This window comes from Acanthopagrus latus, chromosome 9, assembly GCF_904848185.1.
Source record: "Acanthopagrus latus isolate v.2019 chromosome 9, fAcaLat1.1, whole genome shotgun sequence".
Taxonomy (NCBI): domain Eukaryota; kingdom Metazoa; phylum Chordata; class Actinopteri; order Spariformes; family Sparidae; genus Acanthopagrus; species Acanthopagrus latus.
In genome coordinates this window covers 16,091,546-16,106,573 of record NC_051047.1, presented here as the reverse complement: position 1 = coordinate 16,106,573, position 15,028 = coordinate 16,091,546, and the positions used below count along the sequence as shown (strand labels likewise).

At 40.9% G+C, this 15,028-nt stretch overlaps 2 protein-coding genes across 4 annotated transcripts in view; both read left to right on the top strand.

Annotated features, from left to right (window-relative positions):
* Positions 1 to 385: 385 nt before the first annotated feature.
* tbr1b (T-box brain transcription factor 1b) lies at positions 386 to 6,109 on the top strand. Its single transcript, XM_037108645.1, has 6 exons — positions 386 to 1,936; positions 2,262 to 2,416; positions 2,595 to 2,716; positions 3,014 to 3,172; positions 3,645 to 3,706; positions 4,418 to 6,109. The coding sequence occupies exons 1-6, from the start codon at positions 1,245 to 1,247 to the stop codon at positions 5,259 to 5,261; spliced, it is 2,034 nt and encodes a 677-aa protein (XP_036964540.1). The 5' UTR covers positions 386 to 1,244; the 3' UTR covers positions 5,262 to 6,109.
* Positions 6,110 to 11,103: 4,994 nt separating this feature from the next.
* Positions 11,104 to 15,028, top strand: part of slc4a10b (solute carrier family 4 member 10b) — a 29,633-nt gene continuing 25,708 nt past the window's right edge. Inside the window, exons 1-2 of one of the 3 annotated variants that reach the window (XM_037110313.1) lie at positions 11,104 to 11,300; positions 13,806 to 13,847. In XM_037110313.1, the coding sequence (XP_036966208.1) occupies positions 11,253 to 11,300; positions 13,806 to 13,847 (90 nt within the window). In that variant the 5' untranslated portion in view covers positions 11,104 to 11,252. Of the gene's footprint in view, positions 11,301 to 13,805; positions 13,848 to 14,209; positions 14,342 to 15,028 lie in introns of those variants that run through there. The other 2 variants (XM_037110314.1, XM_037110315.1) reach the window with 2 other exon arrangements.

The following is a 15,028-nucleotide window of genomic DNA, read 5'->3' as shown; positions in this document are numbered from 1 at the left end:
CAGCGAGTCTGAATGAGCTACCAACTCTTGTAGAGACTTTGTTAAAAGGCAAAACTTTTTATTATTATTATTATTATTATTATTATTAAAGGTCTTCAATGAAGTTTTGACAAAGAAAAATATTTTTTCATGCCTAAACAATCTAAATAATCAAACTCTCTTTGCCTTCATGGCTGAATAAACAAACTGACCTTAAAGGACAACACAACCTCATGCTGTTTTACTTTGTTCATTGGTGGCGGACCCTGCCACCTCTCTAGCTTCCAACAGTGTTCCTGGGGCCTTATTTTCCTCTGAGAACAGCTCGTTTTTTTCAGTTGAGGACAAAAATAAACATTTCCGAGTCTGTATTATTATCTCATTAACACTGAAAATATTAAGATTCTGTAAAACTGCACAGTGCTCCTTTAAAAAGAAAAAAAAAAAAGAAAAAAAAAGAGAAGAAAAATAACACAGGGAGACGGTCCCGGAACATATATATGACCGTGTGACATCCCTCCTTCCACTTTCCGCCGGGTGCACTCTTCCACAGCAGCTCTGTTATCAGTCCGCCCGGCTCATAACTTTAGGCCATGAAATATTAACCAGCGCCGGGACTCATAAACACATCTTCAGTGGGACGCCATGATTTCACGCTATATCACAAACATTTTAAGGCATCAGATCCGCTGCCTGTCATGGACTGTCATTTTTGGCGTGTGAATAATATATCTTGGGTCCTTTCGGGCAGACATACTTTGGCACTCATGGCGCATAAATAGGTAAATAACGCGGATAAATAGGTAAATAACAGCAGCTAGCCGGCCGACAGCCGGAGGGGGGAAAAACAACAACAACAACAACAAAAAAGCTTTAAACTTCTTTATCATTATTTTGCGCGTGTCCTTGCTGATATAAATCGGAGTGAAAGGAGTCGGAGTCCGTATGTTTTAATCAAATATAGGCCCGTGTCACACTACAAACAAATCACTTTGCTCACAGCGCGCCACAGATTGTCCTAATTAAGATCTGTCTAATTAAATTACAGCCTCGAGTTAACCAATGGCAGGACTCGTTTCATTAGCAGAGGCAGGCAGAGTGATGGAGAGAAAATCCTTCCTGATTGCACGGCGGTGTCAATTGGCTAATTTGACGCCTTCGAGTACCTCAAGGATCATAACGAGGCGTTTTCAGATTGGGAAAAAAAAAGGCGTGCGCAAAAGCCTGTGATATATGTTGAGCTAATAGTGGCTTCCTATCGAGCTATGCAGGTCGAGAATTGCATCTCGCCCGCGAGTGATCTCTCCAAGAAATTTATGAATGTGGGCAGTGGCTTTGCGAGCTCCGATGGATCTGAGCTTTCGTTGCAGGACCATCCTATTATATGTGCGAGTGACAACCTGGAGAGAAGTTCACCTCTGAAAAAAAACTCCAGGGAGATGACGAATCAGTCAGAGGCAGACAATTTTCCCGACTCCAAGGACGCATCAGGGGACGTCCAGAGGGGCAAACTCTCTCCTGATCTTCACGGAGTCTCTGACATCCGTCATAATTTCGATGGATCTGCAGGAGAAAGGTGCATCTTTTCTCCATCCGCCCAGCCGCAGTCAGTCTCAGCAGCTCCCAGTGCCATGTTCCCCTACCCGAGCCAGCATGGACCAGCGCACCCGGCTTTCTCCATCGGGAGTCCCAGCCGATACATGGCCCATCACCCGGTCATAACGAATGGAGCTTACAACAGCCTTCTGACCAACACTTCTCCACAAGGCTACCCGGCGGCGGGCTACCCTTACGCGCAACAGTATGGACACACGTACCAAGGAGGGGCTTTTTACCAGTTCTCCACCGCGCAGGCAGGACTGGTGCCGGGGAAGGCGCAGGTGTATTTGTGCAACAGGGCCCTGTGGCTGAAGTTTCACAGGCACCAGACGGAGATGATCATCACAAAGCAAGGGCGGTGAGTAAGAGCGTCTTCCTCCGGCACACACCTGCAGCAAGAGTCGATGATTTATTTTATTTATTTATTTATTTATTTATGTATTTTGTGTGCGCGTGTGTGTCCAAAGTAACATCGAATCACTGTATCACCAAATTTATAAATGTACATATATATATAAATATATATAAGGATAACGGACTTCGCAGACAAAACAGATTTTTTGTTTTGTGCCGTTTTCTGGTTTAATGGGAGGCGATTTACTTAAAATCTGTCTTCCCTTTTCCTTTTTCTCTCTCTTTTTTTTTGTATTTAATTCTTTTTTTTTTTTTTTTTCCCCCAACAGACGAATGTTCCCATTTTTAAGCTTCAACATTTCTGGCCTCGACCCAACCGCTCACTACAATATATTCGTGGACGTAATACTCGCCGATCCAAATCACTGGCGGTTTCAAGGAGGCAAGTGGGTGCCATGTGGGAAAGCAGACACAAATGTAACAGGTATTATCACATAGTTGTTGCTACATATATTGCTGTTTCTTTCTTTCTTTTTCTTTTCTTTTTTTTTATTCGGTTCTAATTCCTTTTTTCTTTTTTTTTAAGTCCTGGCAGCTTATTTATTTTACATAAGGAACCGTGCAGCTAGAACGTGTTTTATTCTGTGCGCATTCTTCCTCAGGGAACAGGGTGTATATGCACCCGGACTCACCGAACACCGGTGCGCACTGGATGCGTCAGGAGATATCTTTTGGGAAGCTAAAGCTCACAAACAACAAGGGTGCCTCCAACAACACGGGGCAGGTAATGAACCATCGCATCCAGTTAATGCTTCATTCAGAAATATTTATTATGCAGATTATTTCAGTGATCGCAGTTGGGCAAATGCAGTGAATTTCCCTTTATTTGTTGTTTTTCATGTGCAGTGTTTTAGAGTAAAATAAAGATTTTAAAAAATAATAACTTAAAGTGTTTATTTTCAGCTTTTTTTTTAATCGCCCCATTTCAAAGTTTTGAAGCTGAGTTTTCTGACGCGCAGTCCTCATTTTGTTTTTTCTTTAATTTTTTTTTCTTCTTAATTTTTTTTAATTGAATCTCCAGATGGTGGTTCTCCAGTCCCTCCACAAGTACCAGCCCAGGCTCCATGTGGTGGAAGTGAACGAGGACGGGACAGAGGACACCAGCCAACCAGGGAGAGTCCAGACTTTCACCTTCACCGAGACGCAATTCATCGCCGTCACAGCCTACCAGAATACCGACGTACGAGCGCCGCTCACACCTGACACCACATCCTCCCCAACACGAGCCTCCTCACCAGCCACTTCAGATTATCACCATTGGAACCGAAGACGATATTTTTCTACATTTAGAATTTTTTTTTTTTTTTCATTTTACTTATTTATTCTAAAAAGTCGAGAAATGCGGTTTTTTAATGAGATTTAAGAAAGAAGAAGAAAAAAAAGGTTGAAAATCTCGCCAGACGCTGAGTGGGAAATTCTCCATCTTCACTGGCACAAAGAAACAAACAACAACAATAAATAAATAAATAAATAAATCTCGGTGATTAAAACGAGGAATACTATTTTTGAGACGGTGCGCTGATTCACACACACACACACACACACACACACACACACACACACACACACACACACACACACACACACACACACACGCACTCACACACACTCTGCCTTTGTTTTGAACTCTAATCATCGTTATCTCTCCACAGATCACGCAATTGAAAATCGACCACAATCCGTTCGCTAAAGGATTTCGGGACAACTACGACACGTAAGATCTTCCTCCTTCTTATTTTATTCGATTGTGATTTTGTCTTTTTTTTATTGCACGACGCTGTAATTTGAAATAAACATGTTAGTTAACAATATTTATATTAAAAAAAAGCTTAAATGCACTTCTGTTGGATGATCAAAGGTCACCAGATGTCGGGAATTAATCGAACATGAGCCTTAAAAAAAAAAAAAAAAAAAAACTAAATTAAAAATAAAATATTTTTGATTGACTGAAAGAGGAGCGAGGGATTTCTTTTCTTCTTCTTCTTTTTTTTTTCAATTTAACTACCAGACATGTCATGTAAATACTGGACAGGAAACAAACATCAGCGTCCAACACAGTGTCTTCGTGGAAATATCCATCTCTCGTCTGAGTTCAGGCTCGTAATAAGTGCATATGGCGGGTACATTTTTTTTTTTTTTTAAATATCGATGCGTAAAAATTCAAGCGAGTAAAGCAATCTTATTGTAGTTCACCGTGAAGCCTGCGGTGTGTTTCTTTTTCTTTGTTTGAGGCCTGTTTCGGTGAAAAGCTCACGCAAAGCTCGGACTTAACGTCATAGATGCTGAAACTTCTTTGGCCCCCTCCTCCTCCTCCTCCTCCTCCTCATGAGACGTCCTCCATCCTCCATCTTTACTGCCCCGGCCGTATAGCGCGCGGTTACGAAGAAGCTGAATTGTTTCTCTGTTTTTCTCTCCATCTTTTCAGTGTCTACACAGGCTGCGACATCGACCGCCTAACTCCATCGCCGGGTGACTCTCCGCGTTCACAGATCGTGCCGGGTGCGAGATATGCCATGCCTAGCTCTTTCCTGCAGGACCAATTTGTCAGCACTTATGCCAAATCTCGCTTTCACCCTGGCATGGGGACTGGTCCTGGCACGGAGCGCAGCGTCCCACTCGGCAACAGCTTGCTATCCCCGCAGCAAACCGAGGAGCCCACTGTTGCCACCCCCCCGCAGCGATGGTTTGTCACCCCTGCCAACAACCGACTGGACTTTGCTGCCTCGGCATACGACGCCGCTGATTTCGCCGGTAACGCGGCCACCTTGCTGTCCTACGCAGCGGCCGGAGTGAAGGCTCTTCCCCTGCCGACTGCAGGCTGCTCCAATCGGCCTCTTGGCTATTACGCAGACCCGTCGGGCTGGGGAGGACGCACGCCGCCGCAGTACTGCGGCGTAAACAGCAAGTCCAGCTCGGTCTTTTCCTGCTGGCCCACTAACTCTATCGCGGGCAGAGCGGGCACCAACTACCTGGCCGAGGAGGGGGACTCCATCCCGACGGAGAGGTCACCGATCGGCGGCTCGGAGGAGGCCAAACCCAAAGACATGACCTCAGAGTCGAACTGGATAGAGACGCCGTCCTCCATTAAGTCCATCGACTCGAGCGACTCTGGGATCTTTGAACAGGCCAAGAGGAGACGGATCTCCCCCTCCGCCACGCCGGTGTCAGAGACTGTGTCCCCGCTAAAGTCTGAGCTGCTGACACCCAGAGAGTGCGAGAAAAACTGCACAAAGGACATTGGTTACTACAGTTTCTATCCTCACAGTTAAAACAAAGACAGATCTATCTATCTATCTATCTATCTATCTATCTATCTATCTATCTATCTATCTATCTATCTATCTATCTATCTATCTATCTATCTATCTATCTATCTACCTACAGGTTAATCCATTTAAAAAAAAACAAATTGATAAGGACTGTCACCTCCACACTTAATGGCCAAAAAATGTAAATTCTTCCACCTCCTCTCTGTCTGTCCTGTCCTTGTTTCCTCACTGTTCAGTAAAGACAAACAAGCAAACAAACAAAAAAACAACAACACTGTAATTATGAACATAATGTACATAATATCGGTGATAGTGGCTGAATGTACACAAAATAGATGAATTCATAAGTAGTGTTTTAAAAAAAGAAGAAAAAAAGAAGAAGGAAAGAAAGAAAGAAAGAAAGAAAGAAAGAAAGAAAGAAAGAAAGAAAGCGAAGCCTCTTCTGTTCAGTAGCCTGAAGCTGTTAGTAAAGAAAGATATGGAGAACCTGTACATGAAAAAAAAAATGTTTCTTGTGTAGCATATACTGGCACAATAATCCTCTGTCAGCGGAACAAAACAAATGAATGAACAAAAAAAAAATTAATCATATGTATTTTGTACTTTATCAAAGCTGTAGGCGACCCAAAAGTTTATGATCACCCGCTACATCCATGATCCCTGTGGTTGAATAAGTTATACATGTCGGTAATGTAGACTTAGAGTCTGTTTTTATTTCTTTTACTCCTTGATTTTATTCGAGCTGCTTATTTTCCATAGCCTGTATGCTATGCTGTTGTGGAAAAAAAAATCTCTGTATCTGCTGTGATGTGATTGGAACGTAATAAATTATGTTATCATGAGGACAAGTCAGATTTATTTTATATAATCATTTCACCGTCTTAAAGGGGCTCTACAGCAATTTCTATGTATTAATGACTTCTTTATCGGTCATGTGGAACGTGGCGTGAACAATGAGACGTCAGGTGCCGGTGGACGATTTGTTCCAGGTGTTTAACGCTGCTGGACTTCCCGTGCGGGACTCAGGGTCGGATTTTCCACAACTGTCGCGAAGGCTGTTGACTTCATGCCTCCTTCGGGTCCGCTAACATCGAGCAACAGTAGATATGGAGTCAGCTGACATTTGCTAATCGAGCTGCTCGCACATCGTGAAAGCTTCACAGAGGCCCCCCCCCCTCCCTAAATTATGAGCATTAAAAATATGTGAAACCGGATGAAAAGGTGATTTGCCTGTTTTTTTCCTGAACGCATCACGTGCAGCGTCTTTTCAGTGAGTTTCAGTCCTGAATCAGGACACTGCTCCGCACAGGATGAACCAAGAATGAGGAATATTATAATGTTTCTGTGATCAATTAATAACGAAGGTCAACTTTTTTTTTTGTATTTTTATTTATTTATTTTTCAACCCTATTTGTTTATTTATTTATCTAATATTCCGGACCAATCAGCAGATCTCCGTTTATTTTAAAAGTGCTATTTTTGAGCCTCACTCCCATCTTGTCAACCACTGATGCTTTGGGATTGCTGCCTACACGTCCCACATCCCAAAGCGTCATTATTTGATGGTTTTTGGGAAAATCCAGAGCGTCATTATTTAACGAGATGGAAATAAGGCTCAGAAATCAACATTTCTTAGAAATAGCACCTTTAAATTAAACGGAGATCTGCTGATTGGTCCAGAATGGGAAATAAATAAATAAACAAATGGGGTTAAAAATACATCAATTTTTTTTTGTTTTTTAAAAGTCACATTTATGAGGGCACAAAATACATGCACATGTAGGTGTAATACTGTGATCCAGGTGCTTTGTTAACCTGTCTAAGTGAATCTACCATTTAGAATTTCGATGTGACTAAACAATCAGGATTGTCACAACAGCATTTGGTTAGAGCGACTATGTTTGCCAATCTGAGAGGGCGAAAATGTTTTTTTTTTTAAATTTTTAATTTTTAAAATTTTTAAAATTAATTAAATTTTTTTTGTCATGTTACACTGAAAAAAAAAATTACAAAAAACTGTGAAGTTGACAAGTTTTCTGTTCGGCTGCCAAAGGAAGTGACACACGAGAAGAAAAGTCCTGCCCGATGAGAAAAATGTGGGCCAGAACAGAGAATCCACCAACACTTTTGTTATAAAAGAGTACAGTCATAGTTATTATTATTATTATTTTTACTACAATTAATTGGAGATTGATTAGTTAATTGGTGATTGGTCACTCTACCTTAATCATCGCACTTTTAATTGCGTTATTTGAAACGTTATTGAACACTGATATCAAATTAATGAAGATAAAAATATAATCAAAAGAGAAACATAATCAGCTCAGTGTGCACTTAATTGGGATTTCAGTGTGAAGGAGATGCTCACAGCTGTCAGCGAGACGTGTGGCATTTAACGTGCATGTGTGTGTGTGTGTGTGTGTGTGTGATTTCCCAGGGATAAACAGCAGATGGCGATACATGAATGCAGGTCCTGTAATCAAGCAGCTTTTCATTATGTGGCTCTCAGGAGGTCAGTGCAGTCCAGGAGCAGCAATAAGGAATCAGAAGATTTTTTTTTTTTTACTTCATTGTTACTAAAATAAAGGATCTTCTTTTTATGACTCAGTTAACTCTTTGCCTCTGGATTCATCTGCTGCATGGATTGACACCAGATGGCGATGCTTGACTGCCATTACATCTGTGGGAGGAAGTCCCTGCTGATGAAAAAAAAAAACCTCACAACTGCAGTGCCAGCAAGGGCTTCAGCTGCAGCCCATGAGCTTGGATGAGCACAGTGAAAACACCCTCCCTGACAGATAAAGTCAAAACTATTAGGCCTCCACAAAATCTACATAAGAGTGTAAACATGTCCTGCACCCAGGTGGACCTGTACTTCAGTTTAAGGCTGCAGCGTCAACTACAAAGTTTACAGACTGACTCAGGGAAGCTGGGTGATGAGTTAACCCATTATGATGTGAGTGGCTGTCAATGTCAATATTTACATGATACATTCGCAGGATTGTATAACGCACAATATGGCAACAGTCTTCATATGTATCACAAAATTGCAACCTGTCTTTGGCTAAAGAAAAGTGTTACAGATAAAACGGAGACAAATCCAATCGTTTCGATCTTTCATTTAAATATGTAAAATGGCCTCATGAACCAGAAAAATATGCATATGAATGGTATTTTGATAGCGGTGTCTGAAATGTATCACTACGGTGTTAATATTATGCTCTGTAAGAGATGTTCATGTGAAAGCTGTGTGTAGCTGTGTTGGTGGAAAGAGAGAAACCTTGACAGCAGAAACGTGGTTTTGAGCAGTGGTGGACTGAGGATGTTTGAGGGGCAGGGGCAAAAAACTTTGTTCACTTTGTTCTGTGCACTGAAAGGGCACTTTATCATATCATCAGGTCACTGTTGCGATGTTTTTATGAAGAAGAAGAAGAGGAAGACCCACATCATCCAAAAACAAGGGTGAATATCTGTTAAATTCTTTGGGGGGGACAACTACATGAAAGAATCTGAAGAACTATTTCTGAGGGAGACACCAAAATTAAGATTCAAGATTCGAGATGTTTTATTGTCATATCACTGTAAAGAATTTCACAATTTCATTTTGATTACAGTATATGACTGTAGAATAACAGTGGGTGTGCTGGTTATTTTACAGCGCATCGACCATAATTTATTTTAACAGTATAATACCGTTTTTTGGATTACAGTACAGAATGGTAGGATAACTGGGTTATGGTAATTTACAGTGCATCTACCGTAATTTATTTTAACAGTACATTACCATTTTTTGGATTACAGTATATGACTGTAGAATAACCAGTGGGTGTTGTGGTTATTTTACAGCGCATCAACTGTAATTTATGTAACAGTATAATATCAGTTTTTGGATTACGGTACACAACAGTAGGATAACTGGGTTATGGTAATTTTAAAGAGGGGCAGAAAGAGCGAACAGTGAGTACTTGACAGCAGCGTTTGGCTGGTCTCCTCAGTCACCGATGATGAGTGCCAATAGATAAATAAATAAAATTAGCAATACAACGTCTTTGGTAAAATTTAAAAATATGAGAGACTAATGAGGGACAGAAAGAAACATAAAAGTGAAGGGAGAGAAATGGGCCAGAGCAATAAACTGTTCAGCAACACTTACGGCTAATTGAGCTCAAGCTTGCTACAGGGCTTGCTTCACTTAGCCCTATTTAGCAACCTGAACTAATGAAAAAGACCTAATGAAACATCTGAAATGTCAACAGTTCAATAATCATGCAGACAAAACAACACTGGACACAGTTTCGCGAGATAAGCATGACATTACTTTACCTGCAATCATCAGTAAGATGCTGATGGATAGTGACATGTCCCCATTGCTTGACAGAAAATACACTTTTATGCTGTTAAATTACTGTTTCTTATTGTTAACTGAGTATTAACTGTTAATTTACATGTAAGTATGAATATTTAACAGTATCTATTACACTTTAACAGTATTTACACTTTTTAAAAAAAAATACTGTAAGATACTGTTGTAATCCACCGTAAATTTACAGCAATTCATTTTAATTCTGTTTTATGCTGTTAAATTACAGTTATCTACTATAATTGTTAACTGACTGAGTTTAGTGATAATTTACATGTGAGGGATGAATGTTTAACAGTATTTTACAATTATTGTAAAATACAGTAGGATACTGTTGTAAATCCACTGCTAATATACAGCAATTTGTTACAGTGTACACATAGTTTGCACCAGGCAACGAAATTCTTAATTTGCAAGTTTCCCTTCACACAAAAATATGAACACAAAAATATAAAATATACTTAGAGGAAAACAGATAAATAACAAGCATGTCAGCATGTTCAGTGTTCAATGTCAATGTAGCGCTGTAACTCTGCCAACAACACTCCCTGCAGCTGCATCACTGGTTGACATTAATGGGGCTGGCAAGCAAATGTCAGCTAGTCGCTAAGCCAGTAAGTTTTATTGTATTTGGAGAGGTGGATTGAACCATTGCAAGCCAAAGGGTGGGAATTGCACTCTTCTAAATCTTAAAAAGCACATTTGTGCATCTTTAATCTTTAATTTCATTTGTTTTACCCCCCCCCCCCCCACCCCCAATTATTTCCGCCTATGTGGAGAAGGGTATTTATGTACATCATGCTTGCTTTCAATGCTCCAAAACCCCAAACAATAACATAACAAAAATGTATTTTTCTCATTTTCTTCTTCTTATTCTAACAAAGAATTTGAGGTTGATCCAGCAGCAAAACATCTGTGAAACTTTCCACTTTAAGTTCTGTTAAAGTTCTGTTAAAGTTCTGCTCAGAGGATGCAGAAAAGCAGCTGTCTCAGAGTCAAGTCTGATTTTTGGGGGACAGAATCACTCGAAAATCAGGAAAACTTACTGAGTGACGAGATGTTTTTTTGTTTGTTTGTTTGTTTGTTTGTTTGTTTGTTTAATGTAAGCACACTAACCCAAGTCTTACCTGACAGTTTAGAGCGTGATGCCCACTGTAGGTACAAGTGGGGAAACACTGGCCAGGCTGCAGAGGAGAGAGGCTGCAGCAGCATTTTCTGCTAAAATAAAAACCAAACAGTCCGCATGAGTCAGCTTGAGCCCGCTGAGTCAGAATCTAATAAAAAAAGAAACCACAATGAGATGATTATATAAGCTCCCAGATCATTTGTTGATTAGATCAGAGTCTCCTCACCTCTCAAAGATTAAACATTTTCAGAGTGACGCGTCAGAGAGAGAGAGAGAGAGAGAGAGAGAGAGAGAGAGAGAGAGAGAGAGAGAGGCGCTTGGTTTTTTTTGTTTGTTTGTTTTTTTCTTTTTTTTAAGAACGACGGGAGGAGAGAGCAACAAATCAGCACCACGGTGTTGGACATGTGACCGGTGTGTGGTCGCTCTGTCACCGCTACACCTGCCGGGATTCCACACAGCGGAGGGTCTCTGCTGCAGCTCCCACATCGGCGCCGAGAGGAGGAACATGGACACCGCGGACCAAGGTGCTCAGGTAGAGCCGCTGCTGCCGACGGTAAGGAGCGCTGGTCTCTGGGGGCATGTGCTTACTGACGCGTGACTCGTGCATATGTTGAGACAGAAAACTAATGGTTAAATGCTAATGGTTTAATGCTTTTAAAAACGCAGCAGTTCGCTCAGGTGGTGGATGCAGCAAAGTGTTAATGTCTCTCCACAAAGCACCTGTGGAGCTGTGAGAAAATGACTCCCTGACAGCATGGCGGTATGATATTACATCACTGATGGACATTTGGTTTTCTGTGTGACTCAGTCTTCTGCAGCATGGTGTGAAAGTTGCTTCCTGAACTGAAAGGGTTCATTTAATCGGCGTTCAGCAGCACAGGGTTGTGCGACAAGACGCAAACTGTAGCTCCTTTACGAGGCAGCGAGAGTTGAGGATGAGTTCAGGAGTCTCATCAGCCTGGAGGAGGGAGTCTACTGCTTTATCCGTCTGTAGGAAGTGGATACTTCTGCATCTTTTGCCAGACTTTAGCTGGGGTGGGTGCTGTGTTCAAACAGGCACTGTGTAGTTTTGGAGAAGAAATTCAAACTCGGTGTTGAAATATTTTCTATACAAATGAGGTAATGATGCAAACTCACTCATTTGTTTTTCCACTAATGATTAAACCAAATGTGCTCAGGGGATATTATGGTCCCTGGAACACTGTTTGGATCTAGAAAGGTGGCAGGGTCCGCCACATATAAGCAAAGTAAATCAGTACGCGTTGGCCTTTAAGGTCAGTTTGTTTATTTGGTTATGAAAAAAAAAAACAAAAAAAACCCCAAACAAATTTGTTATTTAGTTAGTTTAGGAATTAATATGAAGATCTTTCTCGTCTGATTAAAATTTCTTCTCCAAAACTACACAGTGCACCTTTAAGTATCCTCTGTGCAGACATCTCACATATGCACCACGAGGCTTTGGCTGGTCCTCTTTATGTTTTAGCCTGATGATGTTTCACATTAACGTCTATGCCATTGGAATAATTACACAATGTCCCATTACTTTGTGCTTCATCATTTTACATTTGTCAAATCCCCGTTGAGCCAGATGTCTATTAATACAGTAAATTCAGGCAGAAGTGACCCTGTGTCATGTTTGTGCGCTGTGATGAACTGTGACATAGATTAAGGTTGATGCAGCACATGTATGGCGGGGCGATGCCTCTCTGGGTATTTTGGGAGAAAAAGGGTAAATCCTACTGACGTCAAGGGAAGTGAGGTTCCCGAGGGGGATGTTCTCAGAGGCACGTGGGCCCGTCCCCGCTGGCCTTTGCTGACCATTTTAGAGGGGATTTTTGCCATTATCCATTTTCTGTTTACATCAAAACAGATTTTTCCATTTAGCTTTAGCCTTTAGTTCTTAAGGCTTTTAGTATTCTGAGAGCCCCGCGGCTGCGGTTTCGAAATGTCAGGTTGGAAGCTGACTTTAAAAGTCACCGAACGTTTCAGGATGTAAAAATAACATGTCCATGGTAATCTTTGTGTGATCTGGAGAAACACATGTCTGAATGTGAAATCGTTGTGAGTGGCTTATTCCTCTCTAGATTACAGAGAACACTGAAACAATAACACTGTGTGGGTTTGTATTGTATATGTGACAGATTCATTATTTGGATTTTTTCAGCTGATACACATAACAGATACCGATAACTTCTAATTTTTGTATTTTAACAGTAGGTCAGAACGTGTAGTTGCACACCTGATTGTAAAAAAAGCTAACAACTAGTAATGAAGATGGATCCGTTAATTTTCCATAGGTCCAGTAAGAGTTGCCGCGCTAAAACCTTGACCTTCCACTCTGAACCCTTGTGGAACATCAAAAATGGATCAAAAACATCGGCACTGGCAACGACATGTTGGATACTGGATACCATGTCAGTGGCGAGGCCCCATTCATTCATGCAAGCTTCTCAATAAGACACGAAGCCGAAGAAGGTTGAGGCCAAGGTGTAAAATTACCTGGAAATTCCCACTTGTAGGGGCCATAGCGTGTGCACACAAGAGACTCAACTGTCTGATGTTTAGGTTTAGCCCTCCGGGATAAAACAATTTAATTATACAGATTTTTCCAAATGGGATCGGTCCAAATTGATCAAATTCAGATAGTGAAAGGAATCATTTGGCATGAGTCGGGATGTTCAAAAAATCTGTCCTTTGTTTTTTGGCTGCTTCTTTCACAGTGTAAGGTTATAACATTCATTTTGTGATGTTGTAATTACAGGGTTTGACCACTATGTCACTATGGGCTTTGCCCAGGCGCAGCTGTCTGACTTGCAACAACATATTATATTATATTATATTATATATATATTATACTATATATATATAATATAATATTATATTATATTATATCATATTATATTATATATATATATATATATATATATATATATATATATATATATATATATATATATATATATATATATATATATATATATATGTGTATATGTGTGTGTGTGTGTGTAAAAACCCTTTTATTTTTAAATCAAAGCCATGATTTTGTTTTATTTTTCAGGTCAATTCTTCCTTTGGCTCATCAGTTGGGCGTAGAAGTTTGGTGAGTTACATTCCCCCTGATTTCCTGGCTTCTATCACTATGAGCTCACAAATACAATTAAAACCCAGCATAGCAAGGAGAAGTCGAGTCTTGAAGTGACCAAGCTGACTTGATGTGACGTGATTAGCTTAACCCCAGCATTACTTAACAACCAAACAGAGAGTAAAGAGAGGATGCACAGTATAAAGGAAGCTTTGGCTTTAATGAGATGCTGCTGGGCAGCGGCGATGATGTCACGGCCATAATCTCACGATGAGAGACGAGGGGCTCTGCCGATAGATGCTCAATCACAAATTACAGTTGTCTGACACAACAGAAGGGCATCAGCGGCTACCAGGCATGGTGTGAGTGGGGCAGCGGGAGTTTATGCATCGCAGAGCTCAGATTTTAGACTGCGTTGCGCTCTGTTGAAAACTGATCGGATAGCAGGGGACACTGAGGGAAAGCTCATGCATTCTGAAAACTTGGAGGCTCCTTGGCGCTTCAAATATCAGGTAGGACAGCGTCACCATTTTGACGGCATGGCAAATGTACTCATCGGTTTGTTGATGTGAAGTTCCAGTTTGATTGAGAAAAAAAGCCATGTGGTTAATTGAGGACATGTGTGTTTCAAAGGATATTTTGGAGATGGGGACCCATCTGAAATGAGTGTAAGCCCCAGCTTTTCCCTGCTGACCACAACTGACCCTTCTTGCAGCTTGGGGATAGATACAGACATTAAGAGACTTTAAGCTGCAAAAACACCTTAAATAGCATCTATGAAAAAAAATAGATGTATTACTAATGTGTCCTCTTGCAGGATGTTGAAGTTTATAGCAGAAACATTTAAGGATTACGGTGCCACATGAAAGCCTGTGCCGTTAATGATATTGCTGCCACTGATGGTTCCAAATTTGCCACAGCCATCTGTAGGGATCAGATCCAAATATGTGCCACATCCTGCGATATCACGTCAGCTGTGTGGTTTGCCAGTCCCTTAATATGAGCTTGCTGGTGAGCAGATCTGCTCTGGGTATGTGTTAACAACACATCCTAGTATCTCTTTGTCAGACCAACCCCTTTAAACAGCAAACCCAGCAAATAGCTCTGTGTATGAGTCTGTTCATATGGTTTCACACAGAACCTTGAGGTGGACTTATGTTTTCGGAAGGTTTAAGTGATGCTCTTGTTATGGATATATG